We start from the raw sequence: 17,300 nt of genomic DNA, 5'->3' as shown, positions 1-17,300 counted from the left end.
AATAAAGAACAATAAGAAAAAGTAAGATAATGAATCTTATTAAGGAATATTAGAAAATTAATAGAATTAGATAAAAGTAACAGAAAAGAACAAATAAGAAAAAGATGACAGAGCAAAATGATTTAAAATGAAAAAAAGACAAAGAAAAACCCCAAAACTTCAAAAACCAATTTAAAAAAAAAAAGGAGAAATGAGTCCAAAAATAAATCCTCTTCTTTTTGAATGAATGTTTCTTACTTTCAAAATATGTAGCATTCCAGCCCACCAGCTATGGTAGAAGGCTATTGAGTCACTAGGCAGACATATTTATTTCCAGACTCACACTTTTTATACATGAATGGTGAAACTTGTGCCACCTTCTGCTGGGTGTGGTCAGTCAGTGGTGTCTGTCTGTGGTGTCCAGTCCCTCCCATTTTTCATTTCCCTGCATTTACCCCAAATCAAGGCTTTCTCCACTTAGATTTATAGCCCATGGGTTAGCTGGCTGTCCTCCATTCTGCTCCAGGGCTCCCTCTGCCCATGTATCCAGGCTATAGCAGCTGCCAAGCTGAGGTGTATCCGTGATCATGTTGGCAGGTACGGAAAACAGACCAATGAGCTGTGTGTCAGATATAGGCAGCAGTACGGGGTGGAGAGTGTGTCTAGAAGTCTGCTGGATTTAATGCCAGCACTTTCAGGCCCAGCCCCCTCTGAAATGAAGCTGAAATAAGAGGCCTGGTTTTTCCATTTCAGGGGTGATTTAACAGAAAATGTATTCCTGTCCCAGCAGTATACTTGAGTTTCTTAATTGCCCAGGTAATAATTCCTGCTCCAGTTCTAGTTGCTTCTGTCACTTAGAAGTAGCTGGTCACAGTGCTGCACATTGTGTTAACCAATCCCCAAATGACTATGTACTTATCCCATGTAAGCCCTAGATCACCAGATATCAGAGCTTGGTATTTTGGAAATGATTCCAATCAGTACCCATCAGTGTAAATAAATCTGCCTCCAAATCCTGGGTGTTGTCTCATTGTTCAGCTTGTCATCGCAGTGGAACCCCATGTCCTTCCTGGCTGGAGCTTAAGTGTCTCAGGTGGTTTATGTCTAGCCTGTACCCTTTTTTTAGCTGTTACTTCTGGCACTATCAATCCAGTCACTTCCAGAAACCCAGAAGTATATTTTTTTCTATAGCTCATTCTTAAACATTTGACCCCTTTCCTAATTAACACCTCTTTGCTGGCTTGTTGATCTATGCATGACTGCCCCGTACCATTCAATGGGACAATCTTGCATGTATCACCAGATCTTCAGAAGTGCTTGTCAGCCAGACATGGAAAGATGGTCGCATTATAAATGTATTAAACACTCACATATGATGCACACTGTACTGGATATCTTCTCCAACTCTGGCCCACCTTGAAGGAGCCACTTTTGGAGTAAAACCCCATACTATCTTTGTGATTTACAATAACCATTGGCTTTTCTTGAGCCTGTCACAGTTGGCCTGGTTTGTTGATGCTTCTTGGGACTGCTCTCCTGGCTTATTTTGTGTTAGTGAGGATAGTTCCCCTCCTTGCGAGCCAGTGTTTCTGGACTGTTTCATTCTTTTCTCTGTCTTTTGCACCATTTCTCCAGTATCTCTGTAGTTTCTAATTCTCTTGACAGCTTCCTTCAGATTTCTAGAGATCTTCTCTTTGTGTGTGTGTGTGTGTGTGTGTGTGTTTGTTTTTGCTTTTTTTTTACCAAGTTGTTTTTCAGATGTCTTGATTCCAGATCCTGAAGAGGCTGTATTCTGTTGCCAGTTTTAGTCTGTAGAATATCATTTTACAGAACAACAACAAAAAAAAAAAAAAAAAAAAAAAAAAAAAAAAAAAAAAAAAAAAAAGAAGAAGAAAAGAAAGAAAAGAAAAAGAAAAATTTTTTCCTCTTTGTATGAAAGTATGTGAAATATTCTTTGGAGACAATTATAAATAAAATGTATCATAGGGCACCTAACAAAATTTTTTTTGACTTTGAATAAAAAACCATTTCTTTGAAAGTTTTGTTATTCTAATACCCTATTCTACTAAAAAAATATACTCTTAGTTTTTGGTAAGATTTAATGCATATGATTAAATTCAAATGTAAAAACTATTATTTTTAGAAAAGACTATCAATTTGGGGCCAAATAGATGTCTTTTACCGGAAAAGAGTAAGAAAGTGCCATGTCAACTTCTACGACTGAGTACTGTGTATCTGCTGTCTTAGCTCCCTTCTTCATAGCCTGAGCAAATTGGTTTCTTTCTTGGTTTCTGTGTCTGTTTTCTCTGATAGGAATGATGCCATCCAGTCAGTCACCTTGGTTGGGTTCTGTTACCTGCTATCTGTGATGTGCTGAGTAAAATGATGTTATGTTTCTCAGAGCAATAGTCAGAGATGGCACAGTTTGTGGTTTGTGTGTGCCTGGACAAATGTTTGAGCCAGATGAGAGCCTTATTTGCTTGTTCGCTCAGCAGAGACTTTTAGAGAAAGACTGAAAATTCTGTACAAATCCTCCAGCTAGCCTAGGGGAAAATGGAATAAATTTGTATACTCTTGAAGGTTAATTCAGCATATTGAAGGGATTCGCAGGAGTTCTTCCTATAGGGAAGAGCCATGGGGCGTTTATGGAATTTTGCAAGTAATATGGTATTGAGATTGCGCTAAAAAGAAAAACCCAAATATAAGTTGCACAGTTGCTTTTGGTTTTTTGACTTTTTACTAAAAGAGGATATATAGTTTTTACATAAAGATCTGATCACACAAACACACATGCATACATACATATGCACACACATATATACACACACCAAAAGTTAAAGTTTCTTTAAAATACCTTTAAAATACAGTCATATTTTCTTTTCGATTTCATTTTTTTAATTGCTGGCTATAAGTAATGGAATTTACGCCATGAATTAATGGTGTATATCTTGCAAAGTACTTAGTGCCTATGAAGATAAGCTTTTGTGCAGAATATCAGATTTAAATATTGGCTCTATTTAATACTAACCTGTCCATGGCACTAAGTTTCAATGTGCATTTTATGCCACTTTTCGGGAAAAAATTATGCAAAAGGAAAATACATTCAGACTTATACCAATCACTTAAAACTTATTTTATAGATTAATGCATATGCTAATCCTCCATCAGAAATTCACTGGCCTTCACTCCATACTGTGTTCTGGAGTTGCCTGGGGAGTGGCCTCCGGAGTGCAGGACTTCTTTTTCCCTGCCTGCTTCTTTATGGCAGCAAATAAGTTTGAGAGGAATGTTGTATTGGTTTAACAAACTTGTGACTCTGAATTTGAAAAGAGGCATTCATTGTTTAAGAATTAGGTGAATGCTATCTGTTTTAATCCAAATCCTACATAATGAATTTAGAACTTTGAACTTTTGAAGCCTAACAGTATTTCAGAATCTGAACACTGTTTTTGAGTTATAGAGCATATTTTAAATATGAGAAGTAAATTATATGAACAAGTTAGATATTTTAACTTCTGAAATATCGTTGGCTATAAGTTATGGGTTATTTTATATACATTGTACTGGATTAGGAATCAAAATAATATGATTTTAAGGTATGATTTTTATGTTTTCTCTGTGTAAGAGTTGGGGTAAGTAATTAACTCCCTTTGCCTTTGTCACCTACCATCTCCCTGCTCTAAATTATAGGGATATTTGCAAGCGCTTTTTAGAAAAATAAATTACATTTGTGGAAATCAGTATCAATAAATGGCTAGTTTAGAAAAGTCAATCAGTGCATTATTATGTCGTAAGACAAGGAAAAAAGATGATCTCTATGTATGTGAATTATGCATACAAGCTACACATATTCCCAGTATTTAGCAGAGGGCAGAATAAAATGTAAAGTTCAATGTATACTCTGGAGACTGTGTTAAAATTATATATTCCTTTTAAGAAAAGCTGAATGACATTTAAATGACATTTTTTCTGTTCTACAGGAACCAAAAGCAAATACCAAGGTAATTTGTAAGCGTTGCAAGGTAGTATTGGGAGCGACTGTGTCATCAGGTAAGAATTTCATAATGTAAAGCTGAAGTGATTACTTCCTTATCTAAAGACAGAAGGAGATTTCATAGTAATTAAGTGTGAAAGATTATTAATATTTTATAGGATTGATGCTTTTTAAAACTAGAAACCAATTAATATGTCATGCCAAAGCATTTGTGTATTTTGCATTGATTTTCAAGCACTGAGAAATTGGGTTATTTTCAATGTTTCATGTCCTCTTTGTAGTAGAAAGCAATACTATAAAGTTTCAGTTTGTTTCTGTCATTCCTAGAGATGGAGAAGTTACTGTGCTTGGCTGCCATCTGCCTTAGGACTCTATTTTAGGACAAGAGGTTGCAGAGGACCTGTTGAAATGGAAGAAAATACATTCGAAGTTTTATACATTATTTTGTGTTCTTTTCCTAGTGATGTTAACCGTATTTTCTGTAAACTCTCTGTTATACTACTTTAAAATATAATAATGAAAATCCTGATAATTAAAACATTGTTTAAAGATATAGTTTATAATGTCTAGAGAGCTACCATATGCTGTGTTAGTTTTGTGGGTGATGAAAAATCACTTTTAATATAATTAATTAGAAAGTATAATTTAAGTGAAGCTGTTGATTTAAGGGAAAGCAGATGGTGTTATTTTGTATGTTTTGCAAATCATCAAAATCTTACAAATAGTTTTGCTCAGAAGGAGCCAAAAGGAAGACTGAGCAGTGGTGGGGATGCTATCCTTATTACAGTTTTGGAGAATGAAAACAAACCCCTTAAGCAACACCTTAGAAATTTAAAGTTTCAAATTAAATAAGGTGGACTAGTTTAAAAATCCTTTTCTCTCCTCCCTGAAGCCCAGTTAAAATGCTAGTTAAGGAATAAAAACATAGGTGTATATCCAAAAAAAAGACAAATGAGGAGGAAATCACAGTCATATTAATAGGAGATGTGAGCAAGCTGTTTGAAACACACTTGGCCATCTAGATGAGGTCATCTGGATGAGGACTGAGCCAGTATCCCTTGTAGAACTGTAGAATGGGTCTGAATTTGAAAGCAAAGAGCTGCAAGCAGGATCATTAGTTCGCAGTCTATATATGGAGATACTAGATTCTTAAGTTTCCTTTCTCTTTTGTCAGTCTGCTTATGCAATCCTCAGGACAGGATTGGAGTACCTTTTCTTTTACTAATGAAAGAATACCAATAGGAAAAAAGACAGACACTGATTCTTAGGGGTCATGAAACTAAAAAGGGTTTTATGTTGTTCAAGAATTTATATTCAGTTATCCTGTAGTCAGCAAACCATGTACCTACACCTAAGAGCTTCTTCTCAAAATTTCATTGCCTTACATTTAAATGTTAATGTATTTCTAAAAAACCAAATACAGCATTATTGGAAATTCCCAGTATAAAAGAGATTGAGGGAAATAAATTATCAATCAGGAAAATAGAATAGAAACTCTAAGAAGAAACAAATTAGGTAAAGAGTACAAGAAAACAAGATCCTTGGAGAGATGAAACAAGGTAAGTTTTATAACTAAAGGACATAAAATTAAAAATGTGGTGGCTGAAAATATCAAAGTATTTTACTACGAGATAAAATTAAGGAAGTACCCTAAAATTATACCAAAAGTCAGAGAGGGCAAATTAGGAAAGAAGTATATATAAACTATATATCATCATTTAAGTTTCCTAATGATAGAGGCATGGTCCATTTTGCTTATCTCTTATTTTAGTGCTTAGCAATCCTAGTGGAAATGGAGACAACAGGATGTAGGAAATGACTAAAGACAAAACTAGGAAAAGCACTTCACATGACTGTTTTTGAGAGCTAGAGCTTCAGTTTCTTAATGGAAAGGAATCACTAAGTACCCATTATAATTAATTGAGGGATAAAATGGAATAGTTTCACAATCTCAACGATACATTTTCCAGATGGGAAAAAGCAGTTAGCGTACAATGAATTACGAATTAGAATAATATTAAACTTAACAGTAGAACTGAAAACTAATGAAGTAATGCCTTCATAATTTGTGATCAAGTTACAGCCCAGAATTCTATACACAGTCAAATCACTAGTCAAAAAAAAGTTAATAGGTATACTTTTGAAATTTCAAATATAGACCACAAGAGCATATTTTACTTAGGAATCCTAAATGTATGTATGTATCTATATCATTAATATAATTTAGAGGTGACAGAAAACTGGTTATGCAAAACAAAACCAAGGTGGAAAAGGTCAAGTGTGTGAGTTGGGCTCTGATTTAGAGAAAAGCAGCTTGGACTGAAGCAAGGAGAAGGAAGATTGTAGGGAAGACTTTTTCATTAATGAGGTGGAATTGGTAAATTCTGTCATGTCTGCATGTAAGAAAACACTCTTGGGACATCATTTGGGAGGAATTAGGTGGAGGTTCTCGGAAAACAAATGAAAAAGGGAAAACAACTATTCATTACAGGAAAAACAAAAGGAAGAAAGGTATCATTTTGATGATAGTAATACAAATTCTGGATATCATTTAAACAAAGTTATGATGTAATATAAGGATATGAGTCAATATAAGTGACTGTGTTGCCTAGGAGCTATATACCCATCTACTCTAAAAGTAAATTAATAGGACTCTAGTTCTTAAAATGATGTTATTAAGAAAATTGACAGTTCCAGCCCACAAAAAGCAAGTACAGAATTAGCATCAAAAATATTTTTACTGCCAAAAATGCCAGAGAGCCTGAAAGGTTAGGGAGACCTCTGAATTTACTTTGCTTTTGACTGCTTTTCTCACTCCGCATATAACTTGGGCTGTAGAAAGTCATTTTTGTAAGAAGTCACTGGCTTGGGTAGTTATATAGAACATCTCTCCCAAATGATTTGCCAACAGCTAAACTATGCAGGTGTGGTAGATGCTGTAGGGAACCAGGATGAACAGAATAAAACTGAGCAGAGATATCAATGACTGCATGCTATGGGGGAGAGACAGATTTTTTTTTTTTTCTTTTGTATTTTTCCTTTTTATCGGTACCGGGGATTGAACTCATGACTGCCTGCTTGCAAGGCAGGCGCTTATGCCACTGAGCTAAATCCCCGGCCCCCCCCCCCGACAGATTTCACAATGTAAGTTAGTTGGCTAGTATACTAAATCTACAACCTTCATCGAAAAGAAAATAAAAATCTAGAGTTGTACATATAGTGTTTTACTTTATCAGACATGCAAAGAAACAAGAGTGATTCATATTTAAGAAACTAAAAGGACTCAATAAACAGGTGTTAAGTATGGATTTAGACAATATGGATTTAAATGAATATCTGGAAGTAGTTACTATAAATATGGCAAAATATTAAGACAAAAAACCTTTGAGTGAACAAATAGCAAATGTCAATAAATTGGAAACTTCAAAGAAATAACAAATTGGTAATTTCAGATTGAAGCACATCGTAACTAAAAATAATTCACTATATGATTTAAGTGTAGACTTCATATGACAGAAAATTTTTTAAAAATTGCACTTGTAGATTAATACAAATAAGCAAATCCAAAGAACCCGGTAGATATAATCTGAAGTAAAAGGAACAAAACCCACATTTGTGGGACAATGTGAAGTCTTTCCTCAGACGTACAAGTGGATTTTTAGAAGATGAGGAGAAAAGAGCCGGAAATAAATTTGTAGAAAAAAATTGACTAAAATCTTATCCAATTTAATTAAAAATATTTTTTTCAGAGCTAAGAATTTCAGTGAACTCTAAGCAGTTAAACTGTTGAAAATCAAAGAGGAAGAGAGACCCTTGAAAGTAGCAAGAAAACAAAACAAAATATTGTATATAGGGATTTCATGATACAAATAAGGTAGATTTCTCATGGAAATACTGACCTGTAGAAGGCACAAATAAAATATGTAAGTACTGAGGACAAAAGACCTGTCAACCAGAAGTGTATAGCCAGTAAAATTTGCCTTTAAACAAAGGCAAAATGAGGATATTTCTAGATAAATACTTGGAAATAACATTACAAGCTGAAGTGAAAGACACTGGTAACTGGAACACATAAGCAGGAAGCACGAGTGGGCAAAGCGGAAAACGGATGAGTAATTACCACAAAAGCAAGTAAGCATCACGTGTAATGCAAATTAGATTTTTCCTACAGTTTGCTAACTTTGTAGTTAGAGATTTGTTTTTATTGCTATGAGAAGGACAAAAAAGAAAACTTCCACGAGAAGGGAAAACCCTGTCTTTACAAAAGTATCCCAAATTCTAAAAGGGCAGGGAATCAAGTGGAGAGCCCTGTAAGATTATAAATGGATACTAATCCTTGGGGACTTTAGGGAATTTCAAGTCTTGAACTTAGTGAAGTGTACATTGACTGGACATGTGCCTTGACAAAGTCTAATGCAGGTCACCTCTGGGAGGAAACACTTTTGTCGTAAAAGTTATCATTCCCACAAGTAGTGTTCAACACACAGCTAAAGATAGGTAGGCACACAAGTTAAAGAGATTTTCATTAACAAGAACTAACAACAGCTGACAGTGGAAACAGGCTTTTTAGTGAAATTATGGTATATAAACTATAAACCAACCATACTTAGTCTATTAACAATAGAAAAGACTTGAAGAGAGCCAAACAAAAAAAGAAAACTTTAGCACTGAGTACATTTGGAAAAAGATACAGTAGAATTTCTAAAAATAATATATTATGTATCAGTGTTTACTAGAGAAACAGATAGAATACATGCTGTACATAAGTATAAGAATTTACAAGATTGACTTACATTGGTCACCCACAGAAGAGATGAGGAAGAGTACAGAGAGTTCTTTCTGCAGGCTAGAGAGAAGGATCCAGTGGGAGGTCTGGGGCTCACTATAGTGTCAGGTGAGAGCCCATGTCAGGAGACTGATGAGTCTATGCTCAAAGTTAGATACCATCCAAGGGAAAGCTGAACACTGGAGCTCCTCTAAAGAATCAGAAAGAGATCTATCCTTCTTCATTTTCCCTGTGACAAGCTGCCCTAGGCTGGGTCTTCCACATCTCAGAGTACAGAATTACTGAGCCAGTTCACTTGAGTTTCTCTTACTCAAGTTATCACAATCAGTGAACATCACAGGTTATAATTGAAATTAAAAATTCACAGGGTAGTTTAACAGCATATTAGGTATAATCTGAAGAAAGAATCAATGAATAGAAGATTAAAAAAGTCCGTTATCCAGTGTACAGATTAAAAAAAAATTAAAAAATATAGAATACGCCTGGAATCCAGAAGAGACCATCTGACATGTGTTTAATGAGACTTCCTCAAATAAAAGAGATAAATAGGACATGGGTCACATTTGAGCAGGTAATTGTTATAAATTTTACAAAAGTAATGAATAACAAGCTGCAGATTCAAGAAGTGCAGTGAATTCTAATTCAGTGAGATAAATAAAAAGAAATACATACCTAGTACTCAGAGTAAATCTGCAGAAAGAAAGCAATGAGAAAATATTAAAAGCAGCTGAAGAAAAATGGCAGATATCCTTAAAGGAGCAGAAGTAATGGTGATATGAAGGCACTGGAATGACACTGTCAATGAGTGCCCTAGAATTTTATGTCAAAGGAAAATATGCTTCAGCAAAGAAGGCAAAAATAAATAAATTTTCTGACAAAGACTGGGATAATTCACCAATGATGGTTCCTTAGAAAGAGAATAAACATTTTTATAAGCATATCTAGTACAATACCTTATCACTTAAAATATTTTGTTTAATCGTAAAAAAAGATTTGACTTTCCTTTTAGTAATAATGAGATTAAATCTTTTCTGTTTTTTGCTACTGGGGATGTAGAGATTAAATATTTTAATAGAGTTTGAAAAAAACAAGATAGCTGTGTTTATATTAATGTCTACTAATTATATACTGTATTGTTTAAACTTTTATGTAAACTAAGTAATTTGATAGCCAGATTTAGTGAGACTTATACATTAATACAGTTAGTGAGTTTTAACTAAAAAGCCTTTTTCAGTGACTCATTTTTTATATAAATGAAGAAATTCACTGTTGTTCTATAGAAATAAGGAGATCTAATCCTAATTTCTACATAAATGGGTTAAGACTCTGATGCGGCTCATATTTATGACCCTACATGTAAGTAAAGAGATTCTTGCGTTTCACATTCACTTTGAGCATGAATTTCCAAACAGACACAGTGCTGTCTGGTGCCTTGGACCGATGCCCTTGTAGTCATCAGTGCTCTCTTTGAAACAAAGGTTTTGGAAATGCTTATTAACTATTAATTTCATCAGTACATTGAGTATTTGATTTGTGGTTTCATGATAGAGCCCACATACCTACAATAAAAAAAAAATAGTTGTTAGATCAAAAGATGGAGGGAGGCAGAAGAAAAGGGAGGGAAAGGGTGTGAAAAAAGGAATTAGGGTGTGTTGCACACATACACTAGCTCCACATGATGTGTGCAAACAAACATTATATACTATAAACATGTACTCATACATTTTTAAGTAGTATATTGGAAAGAAGAGTCTTAATTGTTTTCCTTTTTGTTTCTAGAAACCACTAAGTTTTATATGACAGAGGTGATTATTCAGCCATCTGAGAGAAGTTTTTCTATCATACCAAGGTACAAATAACAAATTGTTTATTTTATAATTTCAAATGTAGAAAAGTAGTACAGTTTGTGGGGGATTCATTTTTACTTATAACTCTATTTAGAAAGGAGAAAAAACTTTCGAGAAGCGCTTTTAGGTAATTGAACCAAACCACATAGATGAACAGGTTGAGGTTTTATTTATGTTTTGCTTATATAATGGTATAATTTGCTATTATATAAAGGTTTGCCAATGATGACTAACTTTTTAGAGGTTTTAATGTTACAAACAGCCCATATGCAGCATATGTGCCATAGGTTTGATACTACTGCTAAGCAGATGTGTCTCTATAACTCTTCTAATTCTAAAAGAGAGAGAGAGAGAGTACGCACACGCGTGCGTGTGTGTAAACATGTGTGCATACATGCAGGCTTCTTTCTATATGCCAGGTATCCAGAATAACTTAGTGAGACACTGTTTTACGATTTAAAATAAGGGGGCGGCCGAGAGGAAGTAGGAATGTAACTCTTGTAGAGCACTTGCCCAGTGTGTGGGGAAAATTTTTTTTTAAATGTACTTGCCCTTTAAATCTGTTAGTATGTATTTTCTTTTAATCTTTTTACTTTACAAACAAAATTTAACCGGTATCCTTAATTTAATTATCAACTTCAGTTTTATCCTACTGAATATTCTTTTATTTTGTACTTAGAGCTGTCACTTTCAGGAGATCTAAATAGAAAAATAAATCATAGATAAAACTGTTTGGGAATAAATTTCTTACCTTTTGTAACTTATTCATGTTTATTGTGCTATAGTACAAATGAAATATCAACTTGTTCAAATGTGGTTTTTTTTGTCAGTGGAGGGGATTAGTGAATAAAGAATATGATTTAGAATGGAACAAAGACAAATATATTAAAATATATATTAAAATATGCTAAAATCCACATTAGCACAGACTGTAAGGAAAGGCGCGGTGAACACAAAAGTGTGACATGCTGACGTCTGTGCCTTTTGAGTGCCTTCTGGGTGCTGTTGGCTTATCTTGCTAGTTACTAGGAAAGTTGCACTATGAAAATTGGTTTCTGTTCAAATAGGTCTCAGTTTGTCCAGAGTGTTGTTGCAGAATGTCTGGTAGAACTCGCCTCAGCTAGAAGCACTTTTAGATACACTATTCAAGGCCAGGATGGCAAAGTGTATATCTTGGTAAGAAATTATTTCATCTACTTTTTTATATCCTACTAGTCTCAGAAATGACTTAATTTTTTCATTCTTTCAATTTTCAAATTTAGAAGGAAAATGATCCAAATTGAATTTTCACTATGTTTAATTTACAAATTACACTTTCTTAATGTAGTAACAAATGATTGAACACCTTTGTGTACTAGGTTCTAGGGATATAGAGTGAAAGAAACCCAGATTCTTGCCCTTTAGAAACTCAAATGACATAGTGTTGTTTTGTTTTGTTTTGTTTTTTACTCTAAGTTTATGGTGGCTTTTTTTGGTCAGTACAACGTCTTTCTAAGTCATGTTTTTCTTTGTGTTTGATGCTCTTTAAAGTATATCTTACTATTCCTATTGTTTCTGCTTGCCTCTGACACCTTGAAGGTTGAGCAATAGTGCCAAGTTTTGGAAAAGATGCTCTACGGATAGCAGAATCATTCCTTACGTGTACCATGGGACCTAACACTATCTCTATTCATAGTAATCCTCTGCCAAAATGAACTTGGGCGTTTATCTGGAAAACCAAGCATTGTGGCCATTTCTATTCAGCCTGTTAACATATGTTGAGCATGTCTCATTTGAAAGGCCTGTTCTACATATTCAAGTTAGAACAAGAATGCCTTCACAGAACTCACCAGGTAGTAAGGAAATGGGGGACTGAGAGAGAGGAAGGGCCTGGTGTTATTTATAATTGGAAATAGCTTCATAACTGATCATTGGTTATTGAGACCTCGTGCTTCTCTAATTCCTGAAGATTTTTTGGAAAGGTGAAATATTTTCTGACTGGAATTGATGCTAAATCCACCTAATACTCAGTCTTAAAGTTTTAGGTTTGTCTTACTGCAAGATTTTCAGATTGAAAATAAAGAGTAGAAACTTTAAATGTTCTCATATGTATTTATATATATATTTTTATTAGTATATGTTTGTAGTACATAATGATTGCATTCCTCATGGAGAGTTGGTACATGTACATAACACATCTTAATTATTTTTTATCCCTTTTTACTCTCCTCCTAATGTATATTTAAATTTTAAAAATGTTTGTGAAGTAATACATTCTTAAGACACATTAAGACAACATGAAGAACATAAGGGTTAGTTCCCCCATCTTGGCCCCTTTATCTCTCCTGCTTTACAGTGCTTCCCAGAGGTACTTGTGTGAACAATCTGACAAGTTCAATACTTGTTCCAGTATACAACTGTGTAGTGTACACTCACAGGTATTTGTTTATTAAAAAAGAGTGTTATAGGTATACTGTTCTACATTATACTTTCTTTACATAAAAATAGGTCATGAGGATTTTTTTTAGCGTAAATGTAGGTCTGACTAATGGTTGGAATTTCACTGTATAGCTGGCTGTTAAGGACAATGCCACAACAAAATAATTTTTACATATATTCTATTTATTTACTTATTTATTAGTACCGAGAATTAAACTCATGATCTCACACTTGTCAGGCAGGTGCTGTGCTGCTGACCTACATCCCCAGCCCCTTTACACACATTTTAGTACTGCTTTAGAAATGAATCTTTGCAATTATTAGAAATTGTACATGTTAAATTCATATAATGGTCAGTTTGCAAGAACATCATACTAATTTATCCCTTAAGGTAGATATTGTTAGTGTCCCAGCTAGATTCTCTTGACTGTTGACCAACAAATCCTATCCGGGTCATTGTTGGATGCTGATAGCTGTAGCTGCCTCTTTCTGTACTTTTTGTCTTTGGATGACAGATACTGCCTTGCCCAGAAAGTTACTAGTCCTCACTGTCACCTGCTCATCCCTGCCCTCATTAGCCTATTGTCAGTGTTTGAACTTGAAGCACAGAGTCTTAAGTCGTAGGTCCAGTTCAAGCTCTGGAGTGATCATGGGACCAGGCCGAAGCCCAGTTGCAGTGCAGCCTGCATCCTTCAGCCTTGAGCAGCTTTCCCCTCTGCATTAACTTACTCCATCTCAGTCTTGGCCCTGGGAGCATTCTGTCAAGTGACTCTCACGCCTCCAAATCCCAAAGCACTCTTCATTCAGCAGGGTATGGAATGCTCATCCCAATCATGTTCTGAACTGGATGATGTCAGTCTTCCTATGTTTTTTAAGCTCATGAAAGAAAAATTTTGACATAGAAATTTTGCATTTCCTTATTAATCATAGTAACATTTTTTATTTTTGTTTTTCACATTTCTTCTTAGTTCTATTCCTGCCTGTTGCCCGTTTTTCTCTTTGTTTTTTGCCCCTGACTTCCGTGCCCCTCCAAAAGGTCTCTAAATTACAAACAATATTATTATTTTTTATTAAATGTTTTTCCTTAATTAGTTTTTTTGTTTTTTAATGCTATGAAATACTTTGAAAAGTCTACCTGACTTACAAACTAGAAACACGAGTCTCCATTTTTTTCTGGTATATTTTATGATATTTTTTCTGAATAGTCATAAAAATTATAGTGGTAATATTTTCCTAACATGAGCTTTTCTCTCTATACCTTTAGCTCTGGCTTTTAAATTTAGACAGTTTGGTGGCTGAATCTTTGAAATGTTCCAAGCAGATCAAAAAGTTTCCCTTATTTGAAGACACATTGAAATCAGACTCCAGTTCTTCCTGTAACGCTGTCAAGGTTCTATACCAGCCGTGCATCAAAAGTAGAAATGAAAAGTAAGTTGTACTCGTTTCCTTTTCTTGCTTTTTTTTGGTGCTGGGAATCAAACTCACAACCTTGTGCCTGCCTGGTGGGTGCTGTGTGCTGAGCTACGTCGCCAGGCCCCTCTTGTTTTCTTGTCACACACTGGGTTTTAGTTCCATGTTGATGTTAATAAATAATTCATTAAACAAATCATGCTGCTGAATATGATTATAAAGTAGACTGAATTATTGCAAATGACTCATACTAACATGGGGAAAGTTTGCTTTTACTTTAAAAATAATCAGTCTTTTTCATGTAATTTCAGCTGTCAGTAGGTATTGGATACGAAACTGCATTAGACTAATAGCTACAAGTACCTAATGATAGTACTCCCCAGGCATTCAGGATAACAGTAGTGGACAAACATAGATCCTGCCTTCTGAGTTATGATTTGACAATAAGTCAAACCACCCAAAGTGTACGTGAAGATCCAGCTAGTGAATTGTGAAAATGAAGCCAGGTAAGGTAGTTGGCTAGGGGTAGGATGGGTGGAGGAAGTTGTTATTTTATAGTGAAAGTCAGAGATGACTCCTCAGATAAGTTGCTATTTATGTAAGTGGAAATTTCAAAGAAGTGAAGTTGTGAGCCCTATCTAAGGGAAGAGTATTTCTAGTAGAGAGCACAGCAAGTTATTTTATTTGGGCAAATGGAAGTTTTGTATGTGTTTGTAGTCTCATATGGATTTGATCATATCTGTACTAAGAGCAGAGAGTGCCAGTTTTTTTTTTTTTTTTTTCTGGAAAGTAAATAAGATATTTTAGAAAAAAATTACTGTTTTTTTAAAAATTACGCAAGTAGCCCAAATCATAAGATTCAAATACTTAGAAACATATATAAACTAAATAGTAAACTACACATGAAAGTTCTTTATGTGTCCCTCTCTAAAAGCACAAGTTATACTGAGTATTCTTCCATTCCTTTTTCTATTCATTTTGCATCTTCATGTAATTTGAATAGTTCATGTGTCATTTACACTTAAAAAAATGCTTTACGGGGCTGGGGATTTAGCTCAGCGGCATAAGCACCTGCTTTGAGAGCAGGCAGTCGTGAGTTCGATCCCTGGTACCGATAAAAAGGAAAAAGACAAAAAAAAAAAAAAAAAACAAATGCTTTGTCTTCGTGATTTTTGCCAAGTCAGTGCTTAAGAGTTTATGACATGGATAGACTGTGATAAGTTAGCTATTTTTGATTGGTGAAGCTTGGGTTGTTAGTTTTTGCTGTTATAATTCATGTTGAACTACATACCATTTCATATGTAAGTTATTTTAGTAAGAGGATTTTTTAAAGGTACAACTACTGAGTCAAAGGATTTGCACATTTCAATTTTAGTGGATAAACCCAAATTGTTTTTGTAAAAAGGCATCATAAATTTTTACTCCCACCAGAAGTTCTTGTTTCTTTGTGCTGTCATCCAGACTACCATTTACATTTTTGCCCATCTGACAATAAACAAACAAAATAAACAAAATAGGTTTAATAGACTCTCCTTATGTTTTAGTAAGAGATGATCATAGAATATGCTTTGTGTATTTGTTTGTTTGTTTGTAGAAAAGGTCTCTATGTAGTTCAGGCTAGCTTTGAACTTACTGTGTACCCGAGGCTGACTTCAAACTCATGGTAATCCTCCTGCCTCAGCCTCCTGAGTGCTCAGATTACAGACATGCACCACCGCACCCAGCTAGAACATGTTTATGCATTTTACATTTTGATACTTTTTTGGGGAAATGAGTTAACACATGGTCAGCTGTTGAGCTGTTTATTGATTACATTATATTGGAGTTGTGTGTGTGTACATTTTTGTGTATTTTGGTAATATGGTCAGGTTTATTAAAACCGTTTATGTTTATCTTTTCTACCTATTCGAAATTTATACTTTTGAGAAGGTCTAATCACAAAATGATTATGAAAGTAACTTTCTTTCATTTTTTATATCAGTTTTCTATTGTCTATTATGAAGCTATGTTATTAGATACATAGTTTGTGCACAACAGTTTAGCTAGTTGCATATTTTGTCAATAGATTTTACTTCTTTTTCATTTGATGTTACGTTTCTTATATTTCTAATTTGCCTCATGTGAATATTGGTGTATTTACTTTTTAAAAATTACTGATGTATATTTTTGCATTTCTTTATTTTCACCTATCCTGTCTTTTTATTTACGTATGTTTTATTAACATGTACCTTGTAAATCGTATGTAGTTGGATATTTTTTAAAATTCCAGTGTGTGAGTCTCCTTATTTTAGTAATGAATTTGATTCATATATCTGTAGTCATTTATTAGGACTACAAATATTGTTGAATGTAGTCTGAGCCCCCCCATACCCTGAAGTACTGGGGGTTAAATCCGGGCCTATTTATTTTTTTATTTATTTACTTTTAAATTTTTGAAATGGGATCTTGGCAAGTTGTTAAATTGCATAAGCTGGGCTCAAATTTATGATCTTACTGCTTCACCCTCCCAGAATGGTAGGATTATAGGCATTTACCACCATACCCAGCTTAGTCTACTATCTTTTAGATTGGTTGACTTCTCTGTGTTGTTTCCTCTAATAGTTTGAAAGTAAAAGATATCTCTTTCAAAATTATTTTTATAGTTAGTCTTAAAATTTTTATAAAGTAATTGCTTTTACTATCAATATCTAGATTTAATATCTGTACTCTGCACTAGAACAAGAGTGACATTTCTCTTTTTGTCTCCATCTTACCTATTTCCCAATGTTGAGATCATCTGTGATTCTGGTGATGGTGACTGCTGTTCTTTTTTAGATAGTCAAGTCAATCATCTGACTCGTTTTTTTTTACTTCTTAATCTCATATA

The 17,300-nt window shown here is 34.3% G+C and overlaps 1 protein-coding gene across 8 annotated transcripts in view; it reads left to right on the top strand.

Annotated features, from left to right (window-relative positions):
- Ube3d (ubiquitin protein ligase E3D) overlaps nt 1–17,300 on the top strand; it is a 134,967-nt gene that overhangs the window by 28,711 nt on the left and 88,956 nt on the right. For all 8 annotated transcript variants that reach the window (XM_063233159.1, XM_063233157.1, XM_013158110.3 and 5 more), the window contains exons 5-8: nt 3,960–4,029; nt 10,539–10,608; nt 11,674–11,782; nt 14,289–14,452. In XM_063233159.1, coding sequence (XP_063089229.1) covers nt 3,960–4,029; nt 10,539–10,608; nt 11,674–11,782; nt 14,289–14,452 — 413 coding nt within the window. The remainder of the gene's footprint in view (nt 1–3,959; nt 4,030–10,538; nt 10,609–11,673; nt 11,783–14,288; nt 14,453–17,300) is intronic.

The sequence above is a fragment of the Cavia porcellus genome, unplaced genomic scaffold (genome assembly GCF_034190915.1).
Source record: "Cavia porcellus strain 051 isolate PalLab524CR breed Dunkin Hartley unplaced genomic scaffold, mCavPor4.1 scaffold_22, whole genome shotgun sequence".
In the NCBI taxonomy this organism is placed as follows: domain Eukaryota; kingdom Metazoa; phylum Chordata; class Mammalia; order Rodentia; family Caviidae; genus Cavia; species Cavia porcellus.
This window is presented reverse-complemented; position numbering and strand designations above follow the sequence as displayed.